Below are 24,322 nucleotides of genomic sequence, written 5' to 3'. Positions count from 1 at the left end.
GTAAAATCAAGTCTTGTGGGGTATTTATTTTAAACAATTTATAATTACATTTTTATATCTACTTTTAAAAAAATTAAATAAAACATTAATTTGCATTAATGGAAACTTTTCTTAAAAATAAATAAACTTTTTATGAAAATTAGTAGTAGTACTATTTAAAGTCTTATTTTCCGTTAAAAAGTGTTACTACTACTTTCTTTTAAGAAAAGACTTAGTATCATAACAAAAATATCAATTATAAATAAAAGAGAAAAAAAAAGTAAAAAGAAAAAAAGGTGGGATTCGCCCACAACGACACGAACAGCGGTGCTAGATGTAGACATAATTTTGGTCATACAAACCCAATAAATAAAGATCCAACCGCAAACAATACCAATTTATTAACAATCACATTATTCACAACACCACCACTTTCTCCCTCAAATTTAGTTAATTAGGAACTAGATAGCTATTTTGCCTTGTTGCGAGTTCGACTTTCCGCCATTAGGAGTTTCATTGACTTTTCTACACTCGTTTTATTAAAATGATAGTAATAAATAGTTAAAGTTGATAAATAATAATGTTGTGATATAATAGAGTAATTATGTAATCGAGATAAACAAAAACGTAAAAAGACACATATTTATATGGTTCACCAACATTGTGTTAGCTACGTCCGCAGGTAGGAAAGGAGATTGTATTCAGATTGTTTTTCGAATTACAAGTTGTGCGCCTTCCTTCTATATAAATAGACACACAGAAGACGGGTTATACCCAATATAATAATTAGGGCATAAAATAGAAACATAGCATAGCGTCAAGCACAGTTTAGCTAACAAATAAAATAAGGAAAAAAATAATATAAAAAAGAATCTTTAGTTCATACTACATCAGTCATCAATTCTACGAACTTACAAGTAACTATTCAATTCTACGAACTTACAAGTAACTATAGGCACAAGAAATCCTTCATGATTGAATTGGTCAAAATGTAAGATCCCACAAAAAAAATCGAAGTTCAACTATATCTATTTTATATGATTATTAATCATATATTTTATGTCTTAGATAACTTCATTTGTCCCTACACACGCATTCTTGTGACTGTAAAATGTCTAGGAAATAATTTTTTATAATCACAAAAATCATAAGCTAATCTTTATCTTTCTGTAGAAGTCTTTTTAGAGCATCTGTATCGGTGCTTATAGAGAAGGACGGCGTCCGTGCTGCCGGCACGGTATGCCCCTGTTCGTCGCTATGCTCTTGCCGACGGCACGGCTCTGCTTGATGCATCGAGCACGTCCGTGCCGCTGAGCAGGGCGAAGAACAAGAATACTATGAACAAGAATACTATGAACAATATCGTGTTGCCTATGAAGCCTATGTCACCGCCGCTACCCCCGCCCCTCCTCCTTGACCAACTAGATCAAATCGCCGCTACATCCCTCGTGACCGGAGGGAGCCCACGAAAGGCTCGTTGCCGACTATTTTTCCGACCCGCCGCGGTTTCCGGAAGATTACTTCCGGCGCCGTTTTCGCATGTCAAAACGATTGTTTATGCGTATTGTCAACACATTGTCCGCCCGTGTTGAATACTTTCAATCACGTAGAGACGCAACCAGTCGGCAAAGTCTCTCGGCGTTGCAGAAGTGTCCTTGTGCCCTTCGACAACTAGGTACTGGGCAAATGGCTGACCTCTTCGACGAGTATTTGCATGTGGGTGAGTCAACTGGAATCCTATGCCTCTAAAATTTTTGCGACGGCGTTCGTTCTGCTTTCGGTGAGGAATTCCTTCGGGCACCCACCACCGAAGATTGTCAACGGTTGCTTCATCTTCACGAAACAGTCCACGGTTTTCCCGGTATGGTTTGCAACATTGACTGCATGCATTGGAAGTGGAAGAATTGTTCGGATGCTTAAAGGGGGCAACACTTAAGCGGCCACAAAGGCGGCGGCCCAACGCTTATCCTTGAAGCAGTCGCCGATTACCGCCAAAGGATTTGGCATACATATTTCGGTGTTGCCGGATCCAACAACGACTTGAACGTGCTCTATTCTTCACCACTCTTCAATGATGCTTTGAATGGTATAGCACCGGTGATCGACTTCACCGTCAACGGAAATCCATATCACATGGGTTACTATCTCGCCGATGGTATCTACCCAAGGTGGTCGACTTTCGTGAAGACGCTCAGCAATTCGCAAGACCCATGACGGGTTCTTTATTCGCAGCGTCAAGAGTCTGCTCGGAAAGACGTCGAAAGAGCTTTTGGAGTCCTTCAAGGTCGATTCAACATTGGGAAGGCCCCGTCTTGGCTGTGGTACGTTAAGAATATTGCCGACATCATGTACGCGTGTATTATCTTGCACAACATGATTATAGCCGACGAAGGACCGATGGCGACTAACTTTTACGACAAGGATGAAGCAGGAAGCTCAACCGCAAGGTCTCTCCCACGCCGAGGTGTGTATACGACGGTACGCGAGAGTATCGAAACAAGACACACAATGCGCGATACCAAAACCCACATTGAGCTACAAGAAGACCTAATCAAACACATTTGGGCAAAATTCGGCCACATGTAGTGGGTTTTTTAATTTTATGAATTTAATTATGTAATTTTTAATTTTATGAATTTAATTATGTAATTTTTAATTTTTGGGATTTAAATTATGTAATTTTTAATTTTTGAGATTTAAATTATGTAATTTTTAGTTTTTAGGACTTTAATTATGAAATTTTTAATTTTTAGGATTTTAATTATGTAATTTTTATTTTTTAGTAATTAGTAATAGTATTTTAGGTATTTTTAATGTATTTTAATATTATGGAAATGTTTTTATTTAAATTGAATAATAGAATGGTGGGACCCTTGAGCATGTCATTGTGGAAGAGTATGGATGTGGATGTTGTACTCTTGCCAAAGAACATGGAGTAAAAAATGAATAAAAGTAGGTCTGGGTCTATATCCATGCTCTTTAGCAAAAGCATGGATGTGGATACTCAATGATAGGACATAATAGGAGATAAGTATAATATTAGCAAATTGAGGGTCCTCTTGTAATGCTTATAACACCATAATCCAAGACTAAGACTAAATCTACACCCTTAGATTTTGAAATGAGTGGATGAGATTAAAGCTCACAAATTTTAATAAATAGTAGATAAAATATTAACAAAAGGGTAATATCGTCATTATATTATCATATGATAATTTTCGTGGGTGTTTTTTATATCAACATAATGTATTACAAATATCAACAATATAACATGAAAATATCAACAATATAACATGAAAATATCAACAAAAATACAAGAAAATATCAACACAGTTTTATTGATATTTTACCTACATTATATTGAGATTTTTTTCGCATTTGTTTGATAAAATCTATTTATCAACATGTACGAAAATTTAAATATAATTTATCAAATTTCATCACCTGAACATCGTCGGAACATATGCAATTGAGATCTCGTTGGAATCCTTATAAATTTATCTTTAATTTGATATATTTTTTGCGAAAATATAATTTAAATCGAGAGAATTATGTAAATTTAAAGTTTTAAGATAATTTTGATATGAGAGAAAATTGACATTAATACTCTTTAAGTTTATTTAATAATTTTTTTATTTAAAATATAATTCACATGCCATTATTTTAACTATTAAATCTTCTAATCTTAACTACTAATAGTTAAGATTGTGATTGCTAATTAGTTAGGAAGACGAACAAATTGATATACTATACCTATACTTCGATTTGGATAGAGAAACTATTTTTTTATAAGTGGCAGGCAATGATTGTTAATAATTCGAAGCGTAATTATTATAATTATTCTTTAATTGTGTAGTGTCACTATAGTTGCCCATTCCACATTGCATAGGACTGTGTAGCCGTCATATATAAGACTTCTTTATTGAATTTCTTCAATTATTTTTCACATGATTAATCATGTATGGATAATATATTTAAAAAGGTATAGATCTTTGAGAGTTGGGAAAAGGGCTCGATCTTTATGTATTTTCAAAAATAGCATCATATCAAAGTTTTGGTAGGACATGAATAAGGCTTTGTAGTCTCTGTATTTAATGATGGCACTTATTATCAATTAATAAATTTTACATATTTAGGATTGGTTTGATTAAATATGACAGTCATTATTGAGGAAGATCATATGAATAATTACACTGCATTCCTATACTATGTGGGATTTTATGTCACTTCATTTAAGATAAATATTTTTTCTTAACATTTACTATTATTTTTCTCAAAAATAACTCAATCTAAAGGTAATTACAAAAAAAAATCACACATTTATTTTACCCATTTATGAAGTGAAAAACTGAAAATCATTTTTTACCCGAAACCAAGAATAGTTCTCATCTACGTTACATCTAAAGCTCATTTGACAAGTGAAAAATGTGGAAAAACAAGTAGTATTAAATAATGTGCAGCTATCAAATAAACAAGTGAAGCCAAAAGCTTGCTTCCATTGATCGCGACACGAGACTAGCTTAAGTGGAAGCTCTAGCCAGCTCTTTCTGAGCCTCTGTTGGTTCCGTTGGCTGAGGCTGCAATTACAAACACAAGAAATCAACGACACCCCGCGATGCTCTCTTGAATAAATAAGAGTGAGGGCAATGACATCGTACAACATTGTGCTAGCCTATATATATCGAGGCATTAGCTACACCTACACTGCTAACTGGTTTCATTGTGTGATTTCATCTTTAACATGTTCGTCCAAATCAGATTAAACAAAGAAAATGGGAAAGTTGGAACTTTTTTTCGATCTACTCATGACTCGTAATGGAATGTTTCTCATAAAAAATTCATGACTTCCCAAAAGAAGCAAGAAGAGAACTTATGGCAACTATCATGGATAAGTGTCTCACCTCAGTGAGTTCTTGCTCGTGTTTTGGAATAAAAGCTGTATCCACTTTTCCATTTTTGAAAATCCTATACCATAAACACATGAAGCAGTTTAAATTCACGAAGGTCTCTCAGAAAACAATTATCATAAATTTTGCGAAGCCTACCTCAATTTCCAGGATAAGTTTGTGGTATCCAATTGTTGTTGGGACCCCTGGAGACACTCAAAAATGTTACGACACAAACATGGTGTTGGAAGAGTTGCGATTAAAGAGATGCATGAAGAACATGCTGATGCTCATGCTGACATGGATTCATGCATTGCTGGAAAGGAGAGTGCACGAGATGGCCTTGAGCATGAGAACACGGGATCAAAGCTACTGCCAGCTGCAGCCAATGAATCAAGGGACCACACTTGTACATTCAAGGACGTGTTGATGAGAGGATTAAAGCAGAGAGCCGTTAGTTAGGATTAGTGTTGTTGATGTTTGTTTAGTGAGTTAATCATAACAGAATATGGAATCTAGATTGTTCCATGTACATGTATAAATGCTGATTTGTAATCTTCATGAACTCAATCAATGAAACAGTAACTTTGGCTCTCTCTAAATCTATTTCCGGTTATTTTTTATTCCACTTTCACCAACATGGTATTATGTTGTTCTTTTCACATGGATGGGAAAGAGATGCCACTTTTGAAGGCTAGTTTCAAAAACAAGAATAACACAATACACTGACAAATACAAGTTTGCCAATCTTAAGAGTCAGGTTTCCTTTCAATTATCTCTAAAATATTTCTAAAAAATATCTCTAAAACAGGCAACTGAATAAAGAGGACCAAATTTGTATTAACAGAAACGTGGCAGACTATGAATAACAAATCATTGAAGCCATCAAAGGATAACATCTTTTAGCAGTTGAATCCAGAAAATCAGACACAGTGAGAAAACCGTAAAAGAGCTGCAGTCAACTCCAGATTATTTATATCAATTCTGAATGTTAAAGATGCCAAGAGAATAATTTCTAATTGTAACAATAAACAAAATCTAAAGTAAAATCTCAATGCTTTACCTGTAATGGTGGTATCATTAAAGGCCCTCTTCATACGTTGGATTGCCCTTTCTCTTGTCCGAGCCCAAACAATAAGCTAAAATCACAATATTGGAATATAGTTTAGTAACGAAAACTAGGATACAATAAATATGTAAAATGTAGCATGCTGATGCATAACCTCGTGTGCTGAAATCGAACAACAAATCTACAATCCGTTTAATGATGTTATGTCGCCTATAAATAATATTGACAAGAGAGATGCTGATTTTACTATGCACATAAAATCGGAACATATATTGGCATAAATCTACTTCAGCGAGAAATTCAACTATCATGTGTATGCTTATAGGTTTATTATACTTTATTTTGATTGGATAGTGATTAATTCATTATTTCGATCTTGTAATAAGAAAACAAATGTGAAATATATATGTGCCTGTGGTTCTGTGGAAACCATATTTCATCTAGAGTGTTGAAAAGCTTAAAATAATAATAGATTCAATGTCAAATTGTCAATGAAGACACTTTCATGTTATGTTCACTCAATTATTTCAAAAGGTCTCTTAGCATCTTCCTCACCTAAAATGAGGGTACATCAAATTGAATAGCTTAAACCAAAAAAACAGCAAACCTTTCCAAGCAGGGAATCGTAGCTGGGTGGAACAACATAATCTGAATAAACATGGCTATCCATGCGCACGAATGGGCCTCCAGCTGGAAGGTATGCTGTAATTCTCCCTGTTCAGCTGAAAGCATCTTCTGCATTAATACGGCATTCAATTCAATGTCCTTTGAGCACAACATTGTCCTAAAAAAGGAATACAATGTCCGTATCAATTAGTGATTGAAGATTGGTAGCAAGGGTCTTGAACGCTTTGGTTATATACCTGTGTGTAACGGAGTTTCTCGCCTCTAGCCACTCGGATCTGTTCCTCAATCAGGTCAACTGAGGATATCATCTCAGTAACTGGATGCTCGACCTACAAAACATCCAAATAAGTATATATCAAGGATTAACACTGCTGTTGAATAGAGTGCCCAAGTCCCATCTTTTCACCTGGATCCTGGTGTTCATCTCCATGAAGTAAAAGGACCCTCTTTCATCCAAAACGAACTCAACTGTACCAACACCAATGTAACCAATTGACGCTGCTGCTGCTGCTGCAACTGCTGCATCCCCCATGGCTTTCCGCAACTCGGGTGTTAATGCAGGAGAAGGTGCTTCTTCTACCAACTTTTGGTTTCTTCTCTGCAGACACTACCTTTCACCAATGTTACATCTGGAAACATAGTTTCGCAGATTGAAAACTAGCGAATTGCAATGTCTACCTGGATGGTAGTCACGCTCCCCAAAGTGCACAACATTGCCAAATTTGTCAGCCAAAACCTGTAGATGCCATTTCTTGCAATGTCAGAAGCAATAAAACTGAGAATTGCTATAGCAAGCAACCACAATGTAAAGAACGTAAGCTTTCATAATATGCATGAAGAGAGTAAGGATTAAAGACAACAAACAAGACGATGTGTCAATCTCTACCTTAGGCAATTTTCCTAGTTGGAGGAAGTAAAAAATACTCCATCAGAACTTTGAAGAACTAGCAAATATGCTGGAAGAAGTAGAAAATACTCTTTTTGCGAATGAGATTTTATCAACAGATTATATGACGTCGCTTTGAAGTTACTGTTCGGCAGGTATCTCTTTATTGATTTAACATAAATGGTAGAGGGTGAGGGGTATCAGGAAGATTTTGGAGAAAATTGCACTGCATATCTCTCTTTGATGCCCCCCCCCCCAATGTAACTTCCTGCTTGTATATGTAATTCCTCCTTTTTCTCTCAAATGGAATTTCAACATTATAATTTGTGAGCCCAAAATAGGATACTAACATGACAATCCATTTGCAGATTGCCACATACTGAAATCAACTAAGGACCAAAGATTTGCTTAGATAAACATCATCCGATTGCAATATTTCTGTCTACATTGTTATTTAACGCAACATAAGTCATCAGTTCATCAGATTCATTAGTACCTTGACACAATGATATCCATGTGGAAACAAGTTCAAACTCCAAATACATAAATCCTAATTTGTCTATTCAACGGTATCTTCATTACAAGCAAAGAGGGGTCTTCGTGGAAAGGTCAATACAAAGAGGGGCCTTCGTGGAAATGTCAAATAAATAAAAGGGACATACGGGTCGTGTACATATGCAATAATAAAAAGGAACACAGAGGCATATGCATACGGATATGAAATTATTTATGATATATGCTTTGTATTGTGTATGATTATATACATTATTTTGTGAGTTTGATGAAGAGAGAGTAAAATAATAGCGAGAAAAAGTTGTGATTGTGTTGTTTCTATTTTATGATTTATTTTATGGAATAGAAAGAATATTTGTTTATTATATATGTGTACGTGAGAGGGGTTGAGGTATGACAATCTTCTATTATGATAATTTAACAACAAATATTATTACATGAATTATTATTCATTAGTTATTTATCATTATCGATTTGTTTATGTTTAAATTTATGTATATGTTAACTAATAAATACTATTATGCACATTAAAAGAATAATTATAAAACAAATTGTATAAGTCTAACAATAACAATTATACAAATCATATTTCTCAATAATTATTTATTTTTATCAATCAAAAATATATTCAAATAATAATTTTGTTTATATATATTATAAAAAAAATGAAGAAAAGTAGAAGACAAAATAAAGTTTTGTATCCGAAAAAGATGAATGAATGATCTAAACATGTAGTTATAAAAGAAAACACTTCAACCTATTTTGTCCCACATTGAAAGTGGAACATAAAACATTCAAAGATGACTCTATAAAAGAGAAATAACCAAGAATGGTTTCATAGAATTCACAAGCCCATCAAATATATATGGGCTATTATGAATTTCTTGTATTCATTTATTTATAAAAATTGTTTTTCAAATATAAAAATCAATTTTTATAAATAATTTTTTTTTAATTTTAATTGAACCGTCGGTTTAAACCGTTGAACCGGCGGTTCCGGTTTCATATTTTGTTGAACTTGAACTGGACGGTTTGAACCGCTGGTTCGGTTTGTGCATGCCTAAGGTAGGGTAATGGGCCTCTCACCCATTATCTACGCCATCTGTAAAGTCCGTATGTGGGGGTGCGAGTGGGCATTAGGGTTGGATCGGTGTGGTATACCGTAATGAAATTGTCGCACCATATATCGTACCGAAAAATTGTTATGAGTAAAATTCATATACTTGCCTTGCTAAAATTTTCGGCATACATGATTTTACTACGATATACTGCAATATCGCTATACTAATATTACTACAGTATTATATTACAAAATATAGAACTAGTATTTCGCTAAGGTTCATACCGATCGAAAATCACGATATATTTAAAATTTGATATTTTGATATTTTTTCCGACCCTAGTGGGCATCACCATATTCATTTATTTATTTTAATAAAAAAATAATTTTTTTGTATTGTATCGTTAATTTCATTTTTTAAAATCCAAATTTGTCCTATAAATATCCACTTCATTTCATTTCATTTTTCATACATTTCAAGTCTTTTCGTTATCTTGTTTTACTTTTGCTCAGTTTTTTCTAACAATTATAAATCTAAATTGTGAAACTGCGATAGTAAATCGGATGTTAATCGCTTTATTTCATTGATTTAACGAGCCAATGAATACCATATGCAAGAATGGCAAGGCTTGTTGAGGATTACTTCGCAAACGAGCTATGACAGTGAGAAGATATATAGTATTTCATTCCGTAGAAGAGGTACAATTGTTGTTATAAATCAACGCATCTGAAGACCTCGTCCTTGGTAATAACCAAAATTTCCAATTCTTTGGGGAACATAACTATAACTGGGTAGACCAACAGATGCGCCAAAGTTTTACTCAGACCATCCACAATAGGCGCCCAGCGACCGCCCAGCCGAGCGCCGGCGCTGGGCGGTTCGCTGGGCGGTCTATTGCAGCCGCCCAGCGGCTGAGTGGAGAGAGAAACCGCGCAGCGCTGGGCGGTTATGTGGCGTTGGGCGGTCGGCTGGGCGGTCCGTTCGGCGCTATTGCAGCGCCCGGATCGCCCAGCGCACCGCCTAGCGCGAAAATTAATTTTTTTTTTCCGAAACACTATATATACGCGCTTTGCTCGTCATTTTCATTCGCACCACTTGTTTTAACGAGTACTCTCTCTATCTTAATTTCTGTTCAAGATCAACAACGGGAAATGGATCTCAACAACGAGCCTAGTTCCGGGAGTAGCGGGTCACAAACTCCGACGATCCCTGTGAGAAGTGGATGGGGTCAGGTGCCCGGGTACTACAACATGTACCCGTGGCGACGACGACGGAGACGAGGAGTGAATTGTCACTCTTTTTTATTAATGTATTTTTTTTTAAAATTAATGTACTTTTTTTAAATTATTGTATTTTTTTAAATTTTAATAGTATTATTAAACTTTTCCCGTATATGTCTCGTAAATTAAATTCCGTATATTGTGTGATTGTTAATTATGTCATTTTATATAATTGTTATTAGTGATGTGGCTATTGATGTGGCTGAGCTATTTATAATGTGGCTAGGCTATGGCCGGGCTATTTATGATGTGATAGGAGGATTTTTAGTGCTGATGATATGGCAGTGGCTAGGCTATGGCTGAGCTATTGCTGGGCTATTCCTATTGTGGATGACCTCAATAAAAAAATAATTACGCCCAAAGAAAAAAGAAGAAAGGCTCTTCCCTTCACGGCTTCACCACCCTTTCTTTAGTGAAGCATTTCATCGTTTCACGTCTCTTTCTTCACACAGCAATTCTCTCTCGCGTTTGCCAGCTACACAACCAGATCTACCCCACCTGGCCACCTCCCTCTCTCTCTCTCACGTTTCTGTAAATAAATAGACGCGGCGCAATTAGTCGCAGATTAGCAGCATACATGTATTTCTGATGAAGTAGGAATTAAGCTCCTTCATCTCATCAAAATGGCCAAAGCTTCATTCATCATCTACATCACTCTCGCCGTCGCCCTCCTACTCCTAATCTCCCACTCCTCCAACAACAACTCCCACCACCACCGCCACCGCCGCCTCAAGGTCCGCTCCAACTTCAATTTCACACCTCCCACCGACCCCCGCCACCCGCACGACCGCCTCTCCGCCTCCGCCGCCGCCGCATTCGACCCAGTGGTCGCCGAAATCGAGCGCAAGCGAGAGGACAAACAGTGGGAGCACCGGTACATCCAAACTCACCACCCTGAGTCGACTCCGACCGAGTCGCCCGACCACGAGTGGGACGATTTCGCTAGCGCCGAGGATTACCTCAACGACGAGGAGAAGTTCAATGTGACTAACAGGCTGCTGCTCCTCTTCCCCAACATTGATATCGACCCACCGGATGGCTACGTCAGCGCCGCCGAGTTGACTCAGTGGAACTTGAAGCAGAGCCAGAAGGAGGTGCTGCATCGAACCCAGAGGGAAATGGAGGTCCACGACAAGAATAGAGATGGATTCGTCACGCTAGCTGAGTATCAGCCGCCGAGCTGGGTCGTAAATTCAGGTCTGCCCCAATTGTTCCAAGCATTGCGGCGTTGACTTTAATATGAATCAGTCCTCTTCTATTTTACTTGAATGTTGAGAATATGATGACTGAGATTTTAAATGCAATAACTACTCCACCAATTGAATTCGACCTAGAGTCCTTCATGTATGTAGTGTCTGCTATTTTCCCTTCTTTGTTTCTAGGTGTTGGTAGTTTGGATCTTAGCCATACCATTAATGTGAAGTACTGTTGAGTGTTTACTCTGTGCTTTTTGGATCAGAATATGGTGATGTATTCAGGACAACTATAGGGGCATGTTGGGTTTTTATGGAATTAGATCTGGACCAGGATCACAGTACTGAACTTTGCTACTTTGAAAACATAGGAATTGCTTGATAATGTTGATTTTTTCCCTAATGCAGACAATAACTCATTTGGATATGAAATGGGCTGGTGGAAAGAGGAGCATTTTAATGCATCAGATGTAGATGGAGATGGTCAGTTGAATATCACAGAGTTCAATGAGTAAGTCTCTGACTAGCTCGGGAGCTTAATTTTCAGAAAGATTAATCTTTGTTTGGGATTTGTTTCTGTTGGTGTTCTTTGTCACCTACTCAGCTTAATTCATTTTCCTTTTCTTGTTGTAGCTTTCTGCATCCATCTGATTCTACCAATCACAAATTGCTTGAGTGGTTGTGTAAAGAAGAAATAAGGTACTCTGCCTGAACCATAATTCTCCTTTTATACGTCATGATTTGAGCTTGTTGACTATGCCAATCAAATTGTAGGTGCATAAACTTGCTTTAACTCTATTAGTAACCTCGAAATTATGAGTTACTGTTGTTATTCCATCTCTGGAATGATGAGATCATAATTGTACTGTACATTGGACAATATACCACCTCTCCACTATTAAGATTTAAGCATAAATGTACTCCATCCGTCCCAACTAAGTTGAGTCAAAACTTTTAGGCACGTAGATTAAGAAATTGTGTTGAAAAGTATGAGAGATGAATAATGTAGGAAAGATAAAGAGAGTGTAAAGTAGGTGATGAAATAAAGTAAGTGTGATTGAGTGTTTTGTTTTTAGTTAAAAAAGGAAATGACTTAACTTAGTTGGGACGGAGGGAGTATAACGTTAAAAACATAAATGTATAACTTTAAAAAGATGTATCATGTGAATGCCTACTCTGCACTTTTCAGCTTTTGGAATGATTTATGCTGAACAGAAACGCTCTTAATGAAATTTTACTTACGCGTGCTGATAAAATCACTTAGGGAAACATTATTAGCTCATGTATAAGATTTTCCATGTATGAACGTCTAAAGATATGCTGCTATTCATTTGTTTACAGTGATTGTTGTAGAAGATCTTTCATTAAGTTGTTGTGGCATGCTTCTATTGATTGCTTCATAGATCTTTCATTCTATGTCTAAAAAGTTGTTGTGGCATGCTTCTGTTGATTATTACAGAAGATCTCTCATTCTATGTCGAAATGTTGTTATGGCATGCATCATACATATTTAACATATGACCAATGTATTCTTGCTATCTTATATATTCTCAAGCTTCCATAGTAGAAGGGTGAATATACTCATCTGAAGTTGTATTGGTCTTGACTATGAAATATTATTATAACAACTAGATCTAACTCATCTATTACATTGAGGAATGAAGCTCGACTAGGAAGTGTCTCTCAAGCGCATGCTTAAGTTATAGCTTGACAGATACATTTTGTCTTCATTTCTGATCTTGCATAGTTAAAAAAATAACAATAATTAGACAATGACTAAAAATAGCTGTCCAGGGAAAAATTTATTTGAGTTCCTGGATACATACTGATTCTTATTAATCTCAGGTTTCCACAATTAAACAGTTAGAGAAATTCTTAGAATCATGATGATTTGTTGTGGACCACTATGCTTTTCTCATTCCTGACTGCTAATTTTGTGATCTTTTTGGGGTTTCTCGTTTCCTGCTTGCCTAATCATTGATAAGTTTTAAGCTATTATCGAATAGGCAAAAGCAGAACAGACCTTATATTGAAGCTATTCTGTTTTTCACTTTTTCTTACTAACCTGAATGAAGAATTTATGATAAAAATACCTATGCAAATTATTAGATTTTAAGCATAAAATTAGGTAATCTATTCTAGTATATGCAAAGTTATGTTCACCCTTAGTCTTAGGGGGTGTTCGGTTTGCAAAATTATATCCTGGATTAAATTTGTAGTGTGTTTGGTTCATGAGATTCCACCCCACAATTCAATCCTAGATGAATAATCATGGGATAATTAGTCATATCTAACCCCCTATGACTAAAATAATCTCACAACTCAATCTTAGATTGTATCTTGGTATTATTTTATCTTGGAAACTGAACACCATTTTAGTATATTAACTTTGAATATATGCAAATGATCAAAAGGCCTTTTATGTATATAATCTAAAGTGATTAACATTAATAAAAACAATTTAATTAGAAGTATGGAGGTGTGCACTAGAGGTATTATTTAAGAACCTGTCAGGTGGGATATGGTTGGGGGCTTGATCACATGTTTGAATATGCTTTAAAAACAATTACAGAGTCTGCTTAGAGAGGGTATTGGCAATATCGTCTCTGATTCATGGCTGGGTCTTTGGGCTTCAATAAAAGTCCAGAGGACTGGAAGGAACACATTGAGGGAAAGCTTGATCAATTTAGGTCGAATTTGATAGATAATGTCTATTTCTAGAAAGTTGTTTCAGCAGTATCTTTGTCCAAAAGACTGAATTCTAAATATTTGAGATCCAACCATTTATTTCTTATGGTGCAATTTGTGGATGCTCATCTAGAATTTTTGATATTAGAGCAGTATGAATTTTGGCAAATGATATCATTAGCTGGCTTTTCAATGATTTTTGTAGATAAGCGTGAGTTTCTTTTTGTTTTTAGTTTTGGTTGGATTTCATTTACTTGATTCCTAACAAATAAATCAGTACAATTTATTCAATATAACACATATCTGGTCAAGTGTGAAGTTAATTGAATAAGGAGCTGGCCTTTCAAAATTGTCATGGACAAATAAAAAGACTTAGCTTTAATTCTTGATGATTTTTTTCAAGGAGTTCTGTGTATGACCAAGCAAATGGCATGCTCATGAGAATATTAAACTACTAACTGGAGTCCTCTCGTGCTACTTTAGCTGTGTATTTCAGTTATTTCAATTAAGTTCTTGCTTGTAGAAATTTGTGAGAACAAATTGCAGATCACTGAAGATGATTTATGGTGTCTTTGGATATATGGATCTAAAGTTTTGTCTGTATGTTATGAGAGATAGAAAACAAATCACTACTAAGCATGCTTTTGAGTTGCTACAGTGCAATACTAATTAGAAAAAATGTGACTATTGGATTCATATTTTGCATCTTGACTTTTATGCTGCTTTTTATTTATGATGTTTAGTGAGTTTCTCTTGTGGAGTGGAGGTAGAAGGAAAAGAGACGTCTGAATGCATAACTTCGGATATCAGCATCATTAATATATAAGTTATAAAATTTTTCTTTTAATATAATTAAGTTAAATGCAGAAAAGTTTTTCTCGTTAGATAGCCAATAATTTCTATCTCTTCTTGTGAAGCAGATGTTTAACATTTTTCCATTTTCTGTATGATTTAGTGGAAAGTGATATATGTCTAATTTCCTCATTTTCATTGTCATCTACTACACTTAAGGGAAAGAGATACCGACAAAGATGGGAAGATCAACTACACAGAATTTTACCATGGAATTTATGACTTGATTAGAACACATGAAGGGGTTCAGGATTCGTCACATGAATATGCTGTCGAGGCCCCAGCAAAAACATTGTTCAACCAGCTTGACAAAGATGGTGATGGGTAATCTACTGATATTTCTATTCCTGAATTGATTGGTCAATTGGGACAAATATTTTTATAAATGATGAATTAACCTAAAAATTTGTGTTGCAGTTATTTGTCACATATAGAATTGTTGCCGGTTATTCAAAAAATACATCCTTCGGAGCTATATTATACTCAACAGCAGTCAGAGTACATAATGCAGCAGGTATGTTTTGCACTTATGTTCAATTTCTTTGTGGAAAAGTATTTAAGAACACATTATTAATGAATCATGTCTTTCGTTGCTCAGCACTTTTATGATTTCAGTGGAAATGGTTCATAAAGAAATGAATGTGTCGCATATGTGTATAATTTTGCAATATGATTACAGCAAAAGCATTCTGCTTCCTCTCTTGAAAATGAGTTATGTTTGTGGAACTGTGGATCTTGTGTTTCACCGGCAGACAAATTCTGCAACTTGTGTTTTAACTTTTAAATGAACTAGTGGACCCTTTTCAATATTAAAATGGGCATAACTCAAGATCTATAGTCATACTTATCAGTGGCTGATTCAATCTTTTCAGTGGCTTTCTTCTAGATTAGCCTTCTTGCTATGATGATATTAAATCTACAAAGGAATAGGTGAAGTAAATTCCAGGCTTTCCACCCTATTCCCAGGTTTTTTTATAGATGGTTTTGACCTAGAAGTAGTATGAAGTAAATAATGGAGTAGTAGTTATCATATTTCTGTTAAGTGTAATAATTGTCTTGGTTTCCATATTTTAACTTTTTAGACCTAGGTTTATTGGAACATAAGTTCTTTTCAAAGAGTCAACTGCTTTGATATCATGTAATTCTTGTAATGAAGGGTAATTTAGTAACAAGGATTAGTTACGTACTTGTATTATAAATTTATAATTTTGGTTACTCTTTATGTTTACATAGCAAAATGGCTATCTTCAAAGATTCTACTGACAGTTAAAATAGTACTATCAGTAACATAAAGTTGTTATTACTTCTGAACATCCCATTTGAATTCATTATCCCAGACTTATCATATAACTGGATGTACCTGAATATCCTTGAACTTTGTGAATCAAACTGAAAAACCTTATGCACAAGCTCCATGAGTACATGACAGTCCTTTATCCAATAGTAGTGTTGCCTTTTCTCATTACTAGCCCATCCCAGCTGGAACAAATTTTGCACATGTTAATCATTTGTATCTTGTAGTTATAGTATCTATTAAGGAGTGTATACTTAGGTGATAGAGTAGATAGTTAAATATAATATAGTATGTTGTTAACCCACCACATACCTTGATGCATTAAATAATAAGTATTGAGTTTGTTTGATATGTAATCCTTCAAGTATTTGTAAATGTTCTAAATCTAATCTATATGGAAAGTATATGCCCCGTAGACTATTTCTTTACAAATTAGAATCACGATGATGCCAACGACCGTATGAGGGTCACTTTGAAGCGCTTTGGGGCTTGAGAGAAACGCTTTGAGGAAAACTTACCACACAAATCAGTCTGTATTGGTGCCTGTTGTACAAGAAAAGCCTGATTTGACTAGTTATTGGACTTTATCTCTATTAGCTATATCAATGAGTTATATGCTGTCTTTTATTTTAGTAGATCATTGTTCATTTCTTGCTAAAGAAATCTTGTATTGGTTGGCAATATTTAGGTCACTCGAGCAGTTGCTTATTTATAATTTCTAATACTCTCCATTTATTTTCTTCTATGCTGATATTTGGCCCTTTCTTCTTTTTACATACATATTTCTCCAAAAAATCATCTCTCGCTCTCTCTTGTTTGGCATTACATACTTTTCAGAACCTGTAAGCTGAGCCAAGCCTAGAAGGCTGGCTGGCTACTTGTTTAGACAAATTGAAGTTTGAAGTTGTAATTTTGCAGGCTGATACAGATAAGGATGGGCGTTTGAGTTTGACAGAGATGGTCGAGAACCCATATGTCTTCTACAGTGCTGTATATGATGAAGACGAAGACGAAGATTATGATTACCATGATGAATTTCGCTAGATCCGTCCATGGTTGGCTGGTGACAGAGACTGGTTTTACTCAAAAATACAATAGGATGATTCATTAATCCTTTTAACTCAACAACTGATGCAGGTCTGCTGGTAGTAGCACAATATCTCAAACAAATTTTGTTCCTTAAACTTGTACTATAACACCCCCCACCCAAAAAAAAAGGTCTAGAATATGTTTGTAACTATGATCTCATTCTCATAATTTATTCGCGGTTTCCATATTGCAGAATATAGGCAATTGCTATTTCAGTCACTGAAAATTCTTGCAACTGGAGTACTAAGAGAATTTGCTTGATCATATAGGAGTACTAAGAGAATTTTTTTGCATAAATAAATTTGACATTTTGTCAGTAATTGAATTTGACTTTTAACAAAAATATTATACTGATAAATTATCCAACATTATTATAATTAATCTAAGAATTTGAATTTCGGATATCACGTGGATTTTATTCATTAACGAATTCTAGAATCTGACGTGGATTTTATTACTTGAATGTGAGACAATAGCGGTGATAAAAAGAAGAAATGAATAGATAAAGAAAGATGATACTATCTTCAACAGTTAATCCGATAACAAAAACACTGTCTGCGTTCCCTCTCAAAACCAAAAACCAAATGATGACACTAAACCCAGCAACCTCAAATTTGCTCAATTTCAATCAATTTCACCAATTTCCACCACCAACCCTCAGGCATCACCTTCCAATCCAATCTCGAACCGTAAATGCGCCGGTGCAGAGCAGCGGAGTTAGTAGCGGCGGCGGCGGTTCAGGTTTTTTGACAGCAATTGGGCGTGCAATAGAAGAAGAAGAGTACAGAAAGGCCAGGGCTGAGGTCCACAAAAAAAGCATTGACTTAGACGGATATTCGATCGAAGGGCTGTCGATTGGTGGCCACGAAACTTGCGTTATTGTGCCGGAATTGAAGACGGCTTTCGATATCGGGAGGTGCCCCGCCAAGGCTGTGCAGCAGAATTTTCTCTTCATTACACATGCTCATCTCGACCACATTGTACACGCCTTCTTTATTTTCTGTGTTTTTTCGTCCTTTGAACTAGTATAAAACTTGGTTCTCTGCTTTGAATTGAATAATTTTTAATGCTTAGTTAGGGATATAGTACTTCCCAATTTTGGTTGTTTATAATGCCAAACAATAAACTCTGGTTGGGCTTATTGTTGCTGCTACTATTAGGGTACAAAGTAGAATTAAAGTCAGATTTGCATTTCTACGATATGTATTTCAGCAGTTCTATTTAGATTGAACTGGATTGATGGTGATTTCATGATGCTGTTTACTACATACATACATTCAATTTACTTGTGTCAAATGCATAAAAAGTTGGAGACTTTTACGTTTCATGATTGATAGGATTGATGATTGAGTGTTTTTATCCTTATTATTAGGATTTCTCCAATCTATCTAAGCTAATCCTCAAACGAAAACTCAAACGAAAACGCCCCTTTAGTGAAATGTTTCTTGCCACTTTCATCAACTTTCATTGGGAATTCTTAAAAACTATCAATCATATCTTATTGACTTGCTTCTATGCAACAAAATGTAAGCATTTTGGTAATGTGATACAAGATTAGGTTAACCTCCTGACCTCTTGTAGTTTCCTTTTTTATTGCATTATTTTTCTGTATGTGGCTATGTGGTCTCTGAAATCTGTAATTTGTCTGTGTTGATACAGGGTGGGCTGCCGATGTATATTGCAACCCGTGGTCTTTACAGCTTAAAGCCCCCTACCGTCTTTGTTCCTCCAAGCATAATGGAAGACGTAGAACAATTAATTAACATTCACAGAAACATGGGTCAGGTGGAACTAAATATTGATTTGGTTCCTCTGGATGTAGGTAAATGAGTTACTATGCTTTTATTGGCCAATTTATAGATATAATTCTTTGACAAAAGCTGATTATTTACTTAGGGGAAACATATGAAATGCGGAATGATCTTGTTGTACGACCATTCAGAACGCACCATGTTATAACCAGCCAGGTGTGCTTGCAATAAACTTGAGTTTGAGTTCCTGTCATTTACATTTAACAGTGTTGAATATTTCAAATCTTTAGCTATTCATTTTACAGCTATACTGAACATGCCTCGTTTTTATACTGTGCATTAGCACTTTGTTTATATCTAGATGAATTATTGCAAAAAATATCTACGGCTTAGTTCCTAAGTTCCCTAGAGTGAATTCATTTCATTACCTGATTAACTGATTTTGCCACCATCATGCTGTGAAATTGTAAATACACAGTTGCTTTCTATTTTTAATTTATTCCGTTCCTTAAATTTCTGTAGAGTTTACCATAAATGGTCAAACACTGGTATCAGGGCCTGAATTACCCTAAGTTCTTTCATAAGAACTTATAGAAATATTTTGCCAGTAATAAATTGCACAAAGCTGAAATTAATTATTGCCGTGTATGGTGATTCAGGTTTCATTGCATGTAAACACACTCCCAATAGAATTGGGATGCATTTTTATAATCTTTTGTATGTTTGCAGGGTTATGTGATTTACTCAGTCAGGAAGAAACTGAGAAAACAGTACACACATTTAAAAGGAAAACAAATTGAGAAAATTAAGAAGTCTGGAGTTGAGGTTTGTAGTCCTGAAGTACTGTAAATCTTTTTACTATGCGACTTAATTGAAGGCAGAAATTTATTCCATGGCCGCTTGTTCATTTATCAGATCACAGATACTATATTGTGCCCTGAGGTGGCCTTCACGGGAGATACCACATCAGACTTTTACCTTGATCCACGCAGTGCTGATGCCTTGCGGGCCAAGATTCTCATAACTGAGGTGATCATCTACTTTCAGCATTTGTGATAATTGCCATTTGGATTGTACTTTGCGTCCAATGTAGATGAAGTTCTTGTTCTCTGCATTCGTGCGTGCTACACTACTGTATATTTTCCTGGAAATTTGGATACTCTTGGTTACTTTATGGCTAAGAACACCGGAAAGAAGAAAAAAGAAAAGAATAAAGAAAAACAGGACATTCAGGAATTTGAATCTCCACATGCCTATAACAAATGGTGTGTGCAACTTAGTGGCGCGTCTTAAGACGATTTTAGTAGTTTCTTTTGTTTATCTTTTGATCTTTACTTAATAATTCCTTCCTCCATTATGCTACTGTTATTTTGGTTGACTTTGAAAAATTACAACGTCATCACGTGTTCTGGCCAAGCTTGAATTTCGAGATTCAGGTTCTCACAGGTTTTAACTTTTCTCTGTTGACAGGCTACATTTCTGGATGAAAGTGTCAGCGCTGAGCATGCACGAGAGCACGGCCATACTCATATTGATGAGGTATTGAAATTATTTCAAGTTTTAAATACTGAGCTCCGTTACAAGCTATGTTTATTTATCCCAGTTGCCTGGACTCTTCTCTGGGAATCAGGCTGACCTTTTGTAGGTTGGCAACTTCTTAGTTGTTTGATTCTTGACATACAGATCATGGAAAATGCACAATGGATTCGGAACAAAACCGTAGTGCTTACTCATTTCTCATCTCGCTACCATCTAGAGGTAGATAACTTAATTAAACTGCTTCTTTGCTATACTGGCATTACTCTTTTGAGTTGATGTTTTGCACTACGTTCCCAGGAACTGTTTAGAACATTATGATTTTGCCAAACACCTGAGTTTTTCCCTTTTGTTCCATTACCATGGATACCAAGAAAAACAGAATTGTAAAGTAGCCCGCCCCTTCTGTCGTGAATTATATAGGTTTTACGGATGCTTGGGTATGTTAATCTATGAGGATCAGATCAAATGCCACAGTAATGTACTAGTAAAACTGAGATGAATAACACAGGGAAGACGTCTTTATACATTAGTAAAACTTATCCTCTTCAAAATGCTCATGCACTCTTGGTTTTTACAGGACATCCGGCAAGCTGTGTCTAAATTGCAGTCGAAGGTGTCAGCTAAAGTGATGAGTCTAACAGAGGGATTCAAATCAATGCACGCTTAGTTGCTGCCATTCTTGTAAGCTAATGGTATTACACTTGTTGTAGACTAGGATATATACAATGATACAATGAGTTTGTATGCAAATCGGACATGATTTTGCTCATAGTAATATTAATAAACTTGCAATGTAGTATGTGATTATTCAGATGGAAACTATAATGTGTCTCTTCTTACAAAGGGAAATAGATCATCATTGGTAAAAGAGTACCTTTAGTCACAAATTGTAAAAACCATATCAATGGCAAGAATTCCTGTACTTGATCATTTTCTTTTGCCCTTTTTACCTCTGCTCGCTCCTTCATCTTCATCGCTGTCGTCTTCATCATCATCTTCAGATGGAGGAGAAGGATCGAGCCTTGCAGCATCAGTTGCCCACCTGATCAGCTTCTCAACTTCATCTTCATCATCCTCTTGCTCTTCTACCACATCGTTCCTTGTAAAATTGCTGCTGTTTGACGGAAGTGAGGTCTTGAGGGCTGCGAATCTGGAATACAGGTCGTCGTCCTCCGCTACTGCACTGGCGGCTTTGCTGCGGTCGGTGGCGGTTTTATTCAGAGAATCGTCGCGATTATTTGTGAGCTTTTGGGGTTTCTTGAGGGCCTGGAAACGGCGGTCGAGATCTGGGTCGATGGCGGCGGCGGCTGAGCCGCGCGCCGTGTGGGAGTTGACGCTGAGTTTGAGAAGCACATCGTCGTGGGCCTGTCGCAGTAGCTGCTCGACGTCATCGTCGTCGGTCGCTTTCTTCCCCAAATTGCTCATTCCGCGGCGGTGAATCTGATCGACTCTGTATGGCTGTTGAAATGTTGATTCGGATTTGATTAAAATGCCAAAGCTTTTAATTTTAGCTACTGATTTTTATTTATTTTTAATTCACGGCTCTAATTTCTCAGCTTTACGAAGCAGTGTCCCAGTCTGAAGAATCTGCCATCCGAATATAATTATTACTCTGATAATATAACTAAATAAAATAAATTATATACTGGTATAATACACACATTTATTCAGTATAGTATTTAGTTTTAGCCAGTTAGCTCAAAATCTGAATATTTAGAATGAGATATTGTTAATTTGTAATGATAGAATGTAACATATATTATCTCTAAAACCTATTAAACCACAATCCAAATAATATTTAGGATTAAGACTGTTAATTAGGTTCCCCTCTTTCCAGCATGGTTGTATCTCATTACTAACAGGAGGTTCAGATCCGGTGGTCATTCTTTGGGGAAAGAATGATTAAGGCCCAAAGTTATTGACTCAACTAACGTCCATTTGAAGCAAGTTTCTCCCGTTATGATTCTTGGATGGTTTGCAATTTGAACAAGCTAAAAAAGGGTATGTTGATGTGCAGGGGTATTCTTGTCCAACAATTACAGAGGGGACCATTAGAATTTACTCTTTCTTATGCTTTCTTCTAAACATTTTTTTTTATTTCTACTAGCTTACCTATGTTCGTGTTCCATTTGCAACTTTTACTTTTTGAAATTTTGCACTTTCTGAATTTTGTCAGTTTTTAAAAATGTTACTATTGCTCTGTACTCACTAACACTAGGATAAAAGACAGGGTTAGCTGTCGGGGGAAAAAGAACACGACGATTAATATAATTGGTCATTTTTCTCTTGACTCTTTATTTAGTTTTTTGTGATTATAACAAAGTTTTTGCCCAATATTAGGAGTATCATTCAACCAATCGATGTGATTTCATTGATGAAAATTGAGGGATATAATTTTAAAAGGTTGTAAAAATGAGTAGTACTCCTTATGCTTTTGTTTCTGTGTGGGGAATTGGGGATCATACTATAGGTTGCTAATAATATATGATATTTTATAAAGTGACAAAAATTGCATTAAATTATTTTAGGGTGACACCAACGATCAACATTGCATTTTCCAGTTTTGGGCACCGAACTTTGGCGCCATTTCTAAAACTGAAAAACCAAACACATTCTGCAGCCTTCCCTTCCCGCCATCTTCTATATAAATCCAAATGCAAAGAAGGCCGAAAATCCAAATAGAAAGAAGCGTCCTCCCATTGCGTTCTTGTTGTTCATGTAAGCACTGGCCATGTGCCTTTAATCTGTTTTGTGAGAGTATGGGGCTGTCTTCTGTTGTTGTTCATAGTATTTGAATTATTTGCAGGGATGACTTCAGGAAATCATTCAAGGAAGCTAATCCTGACTACAAGAAGGTTGCCACGGTACTGCTGTAGTGTGTGTAAACCGTTTGAGAATTGTGATTCTGCATTTTCTTGTTTGAGTTCCATAAGAATTTGTTTGTTATGTTTGTTTAGGTTGCAAAGGAGGGTGGTGAGAAGTGGAAAGCGCTGAGTGATGATGTAAGTAAGAATTTTATTAGTGTCAGTTGTGGTGAACTAGTGTGAGGTTCTCTATTGACTTGTGTTTTGTACTTGATAATTATAGGAGAAGAAGGTATATACTGATAGAGCTTAAAGCAGAGTATCAAAAGGCATCAGAGGCTGAAAATGAGCAAGTATGTTCCTATCTTATGTTTTTATGTGTTTGTCTCTATGGTTTGCCATTGTTATTGAGGGTTTTTGTGTGTGTATAGGATGATAGTGATTCAACTGAAAATGAGGCCAAGGATGAGTCAAATGATTCATATGAGAAAGAGATTAAGGTGGAAAAAGATGATATAACTGAGGAAGATGTCAAAGAGGAAGAAATAGAAGATGATGAATAGTCCACCAGGGCTTTGAATGCTGAATTTAGGAAATTAGGATAAGTTTTTAGGCATTATCGATGCTAAGTTTTTTTCAAACTTCTTGTATAACTCAACCGTTACTAGTTTACTACTACTAAATGTTTTGAGGAAATTATGGGAAGGAAAATGATGCATTTGGTGTTTATCCCATGTAACTGTATTTTGTGTTCCTTTTTGGTAATATTTTCAAATGTTTGGTAAAGTGTCATAATTTGAACTTCATATTC

At 35.8% G+C, this 24,322-nt stretch overlaps 5 protein-coding genes across 8 annotated transcripts; 3 read left to right on the top strand and 2 right to left on the bottom strand.

Moving 5' to 3' along the window:
• Positions 1 to 4,351: 4,351 nt before the first annotated feature.
• On the bottom strand, positions 4,352 to 7,291 carry LOC121767980 (biotin carboxylase 1, chloroplastic-like). Its single transcript, XM_042164314.1, has 8 exons — positions 7,240 to 7,291; positions 6,968 to 7,159; positions 6,798 to 6,890; positions 6,542 to 6,669; positions 5,929 to 6,004; positions 5,025 to 5,071; positions 4,881 to 4,944; positions 4,352 to 4,556 (listed from the first exon to the last, which is right to left on the bottom strand). Exons 1-5 carry the CDS (start codon positions 7,273 to 7,275, stop codon positions 5,959 to 5,961), a joined length of 495 nt encoding a protein of 164 aa, XP_042020248.1. The 5' UTR covers positions 7,276 to 7,291; the 3' UTR covers positions 4,352 to 4,556; positions 4,881 to 4,944; positions 5,025 to 5,071; positions 5,929 to 5,958.
• Positions 7,292 to 10,685: 3,394 nt separating this feature from the next.
• Positions 10,686 to 17,636, top strand: LOC121767137 (calumenin-like). Its single transcript, XM_042163335.1, has 6 exons — positions 10,686 to 11,498; positions 11,903 to 12,005; positions 12,128 to 12,193; positions 15,194 to 15,358; positions 15,452 to 15,548; positions 17,247 to 17,636. The coding sequence occupies exons 1-6, from the start codon at positions 10,925 to 10,927 to the stop codon at positions 17,370 to 17,372; spliced, it is 1,131 nt and encodes a 376-aa protein (XP_042019269.1). The 5' UTR covers positions 10,686 to 10,924; the 3' UTR covers positions 17,373 to 17,636.
• A 269-nt stretch (positions 17,637 to 17,905) lies between these two features.
• On the top strand, positions 17,906 to 21,849 carry LOC121767262 (tRNase Z TRZ2, chloroplastic-like). 4 transcript variants are annotated; one of them, XM_042163498.1, is made up of 9 exons: positions 17,906 to 18,397; positions 19,077 to 19,239; positions 19,314 to 19,384; positions 19,898 to 19,993; positions 20,084 to 20,197; positions 20,639 to 20,707; positions 20,852 to 20,926; positions 21,285 to 21,388; positions 21,709 to 21,849. In XM_042163498.1, the coding sequence occupies exons 1-8, from the start codon at positions 17,930 to 17,932 to the stop codon at positions 21,372 to 21,374; spliced, it is 1,146 nt and encodes a 381-aa protein (XP_042019432.1). In that variant the 5' UTR covers positions 17,906 to 17,929; the 3' UTR covers positions 21,375 to 21,388; positions 21,709 to 21,849. The 4 variants fall into 4 exon arrangements, with proteins under 4 accessions (XP_042019432.1, XP_042019431.1, XP_042019430.1 ...); XM_042163497.1 differs by having other exon boundaries at positions 21,285 to 21,399; positions 21,709 to 21,848; XM_042163496.1 differs by lacking the exon at positions 21,709 to 21,849 and having other exon boundaries at positions 21,285 to 21,514.
• Positions 21,483 to 22,290, bottom strand: LOC121767263. Its single transcript, XM_042163501.1, has one exon. The coding sequence runs from the start codon at positions 22,130 to 22,132 to the stop codon at positions 21,635 to 21,637; it is 498 nt and encodes a 165-aa protein (XP_042019435.1). The 5' UTR covers positions 22,133 to 22,290; the 3' UTR covers positions 21,483 to 21,634.
• A 376-nt stretch (positions 22,291 to 22,666) lies between these two features.
• LOC121766705 (high mobility group B protein 1-like) lies at positions 22,667 to 24,074 on the top strand. The gene is made up of 5 exons (XM_042162970.1): positions 22,667 to 22,680; positions 23,514 to 23,571; positions 23,665 to 23,750; positions 23,795 to 23,864; positions 23,943 to 24,074. The coding sequence occupies exons 1-5, from the start codon at positions 22,667 to 22,669 to the stop codon at positions 24,072 to 24,074; spliced, it is 360 nt and encodes a 119-aa protein (XP_042018904.1).
• The last annotated feature ends 248 nt before the right edge of the window (positions 24,075 to 24,322 follow it).

Source organism: Salvia splendens, chromosome 15 (assembly GCF_004379255.2).
Source record: "Salvia splendens isolate huo1 chromosome 15, SspV2, whole genome shotgun sequence".
Taxonomy (NCBI): domain Eukaryota; kingdom Viridiplantae; phylum Streptophyta; class Magnoliopsida; order Lamiales; family Lamiaceae; genus Salvia; species Salvia splendens.
This window is presented reverse-complemented; position numbering and strand designations above follow the sequence as displayed.

Coding starts and splice junctions, on each gene's coding strand:
- LOC121767980 (XM_042164314.1), bottom strand. CDS start 7,275: ATGTTGTGCACTTTGGGGAGCGTGACTACCATCCAG. Junction 6,891..6,967: donor AGATGAACACCAGGATCCAG/GTGAAAAGATGG, acceptor GATGTTTTGTAG/GTCGAGCATCCAGTTACTGA. Junction 6,670..6,797: donor AGAAACTCCGTTACACACAG/GTATATAACCAA, acceptor GTATTAATGCAG/AAGATGCTTTCAGCTGAACA.
- LOC121767137 (XM_042163335.1), top strand. CDS start 10,925: ATGGCCAAAGCTTCATTCATCATCTACATCACTCTCGCCGTCGCCCTC. Junction 15,359..15,451: donor CTTGACAAAGATGGTGATGG/GTAATCTACTGA, acceptor TTTGTGTTGCAG/TTATTTGTCACATATAGAAT. Junction 15,549..17,246: donor CAGAGTACATAATGCAGCAG/GTATGTTTTGCA, acceptor GTAATTTTGCAG/GCTGATACAGATAAGGATGG.
- LOC121767262 (XM_042163498.1), top strand. CDS start 17,930: ATGATACTATCTTCAACAGTTAATCCGATAACAAAAACACTGTCTGCG. Junction 18,398..19,076: donor ATGCTCATCTCGACCACATT/GTACACGCCTTC, acceptor GTGTTGATACAG/GGTGGGCTGCCGATGTATAT. Junction 19,385..19,897: donor ACCATGTTATAACCAGCCAG/GTGTGCTTGCAA, acceptor GTATGTTTGCAG/GGTTATGTGATTTACTCAGT.
- LOC121767263 (XM_042163501.1), bottom strand. CDS start 22,132: ATGAGCAATTTGGGGAAGAAAGCGACCGACGACGATGACGTCGAGCAG.
- LOC121766705 (XM_042162970.1), top strand. Junction 23,572..23,664: donor ACTACAAGAAGGTTGCCACG/GTACTGCTGTAG, acceptor ATGTTTGTTTAG/GTTGCAAAGGAGGGTGGTGA. Junction 23,865..23,942: donor CAGAGGCTGAAAATGAGCAA/GTATGTTCCTAT, acceptor GTGTGTGTATAG/GATGATAGTGATTCAACTGA.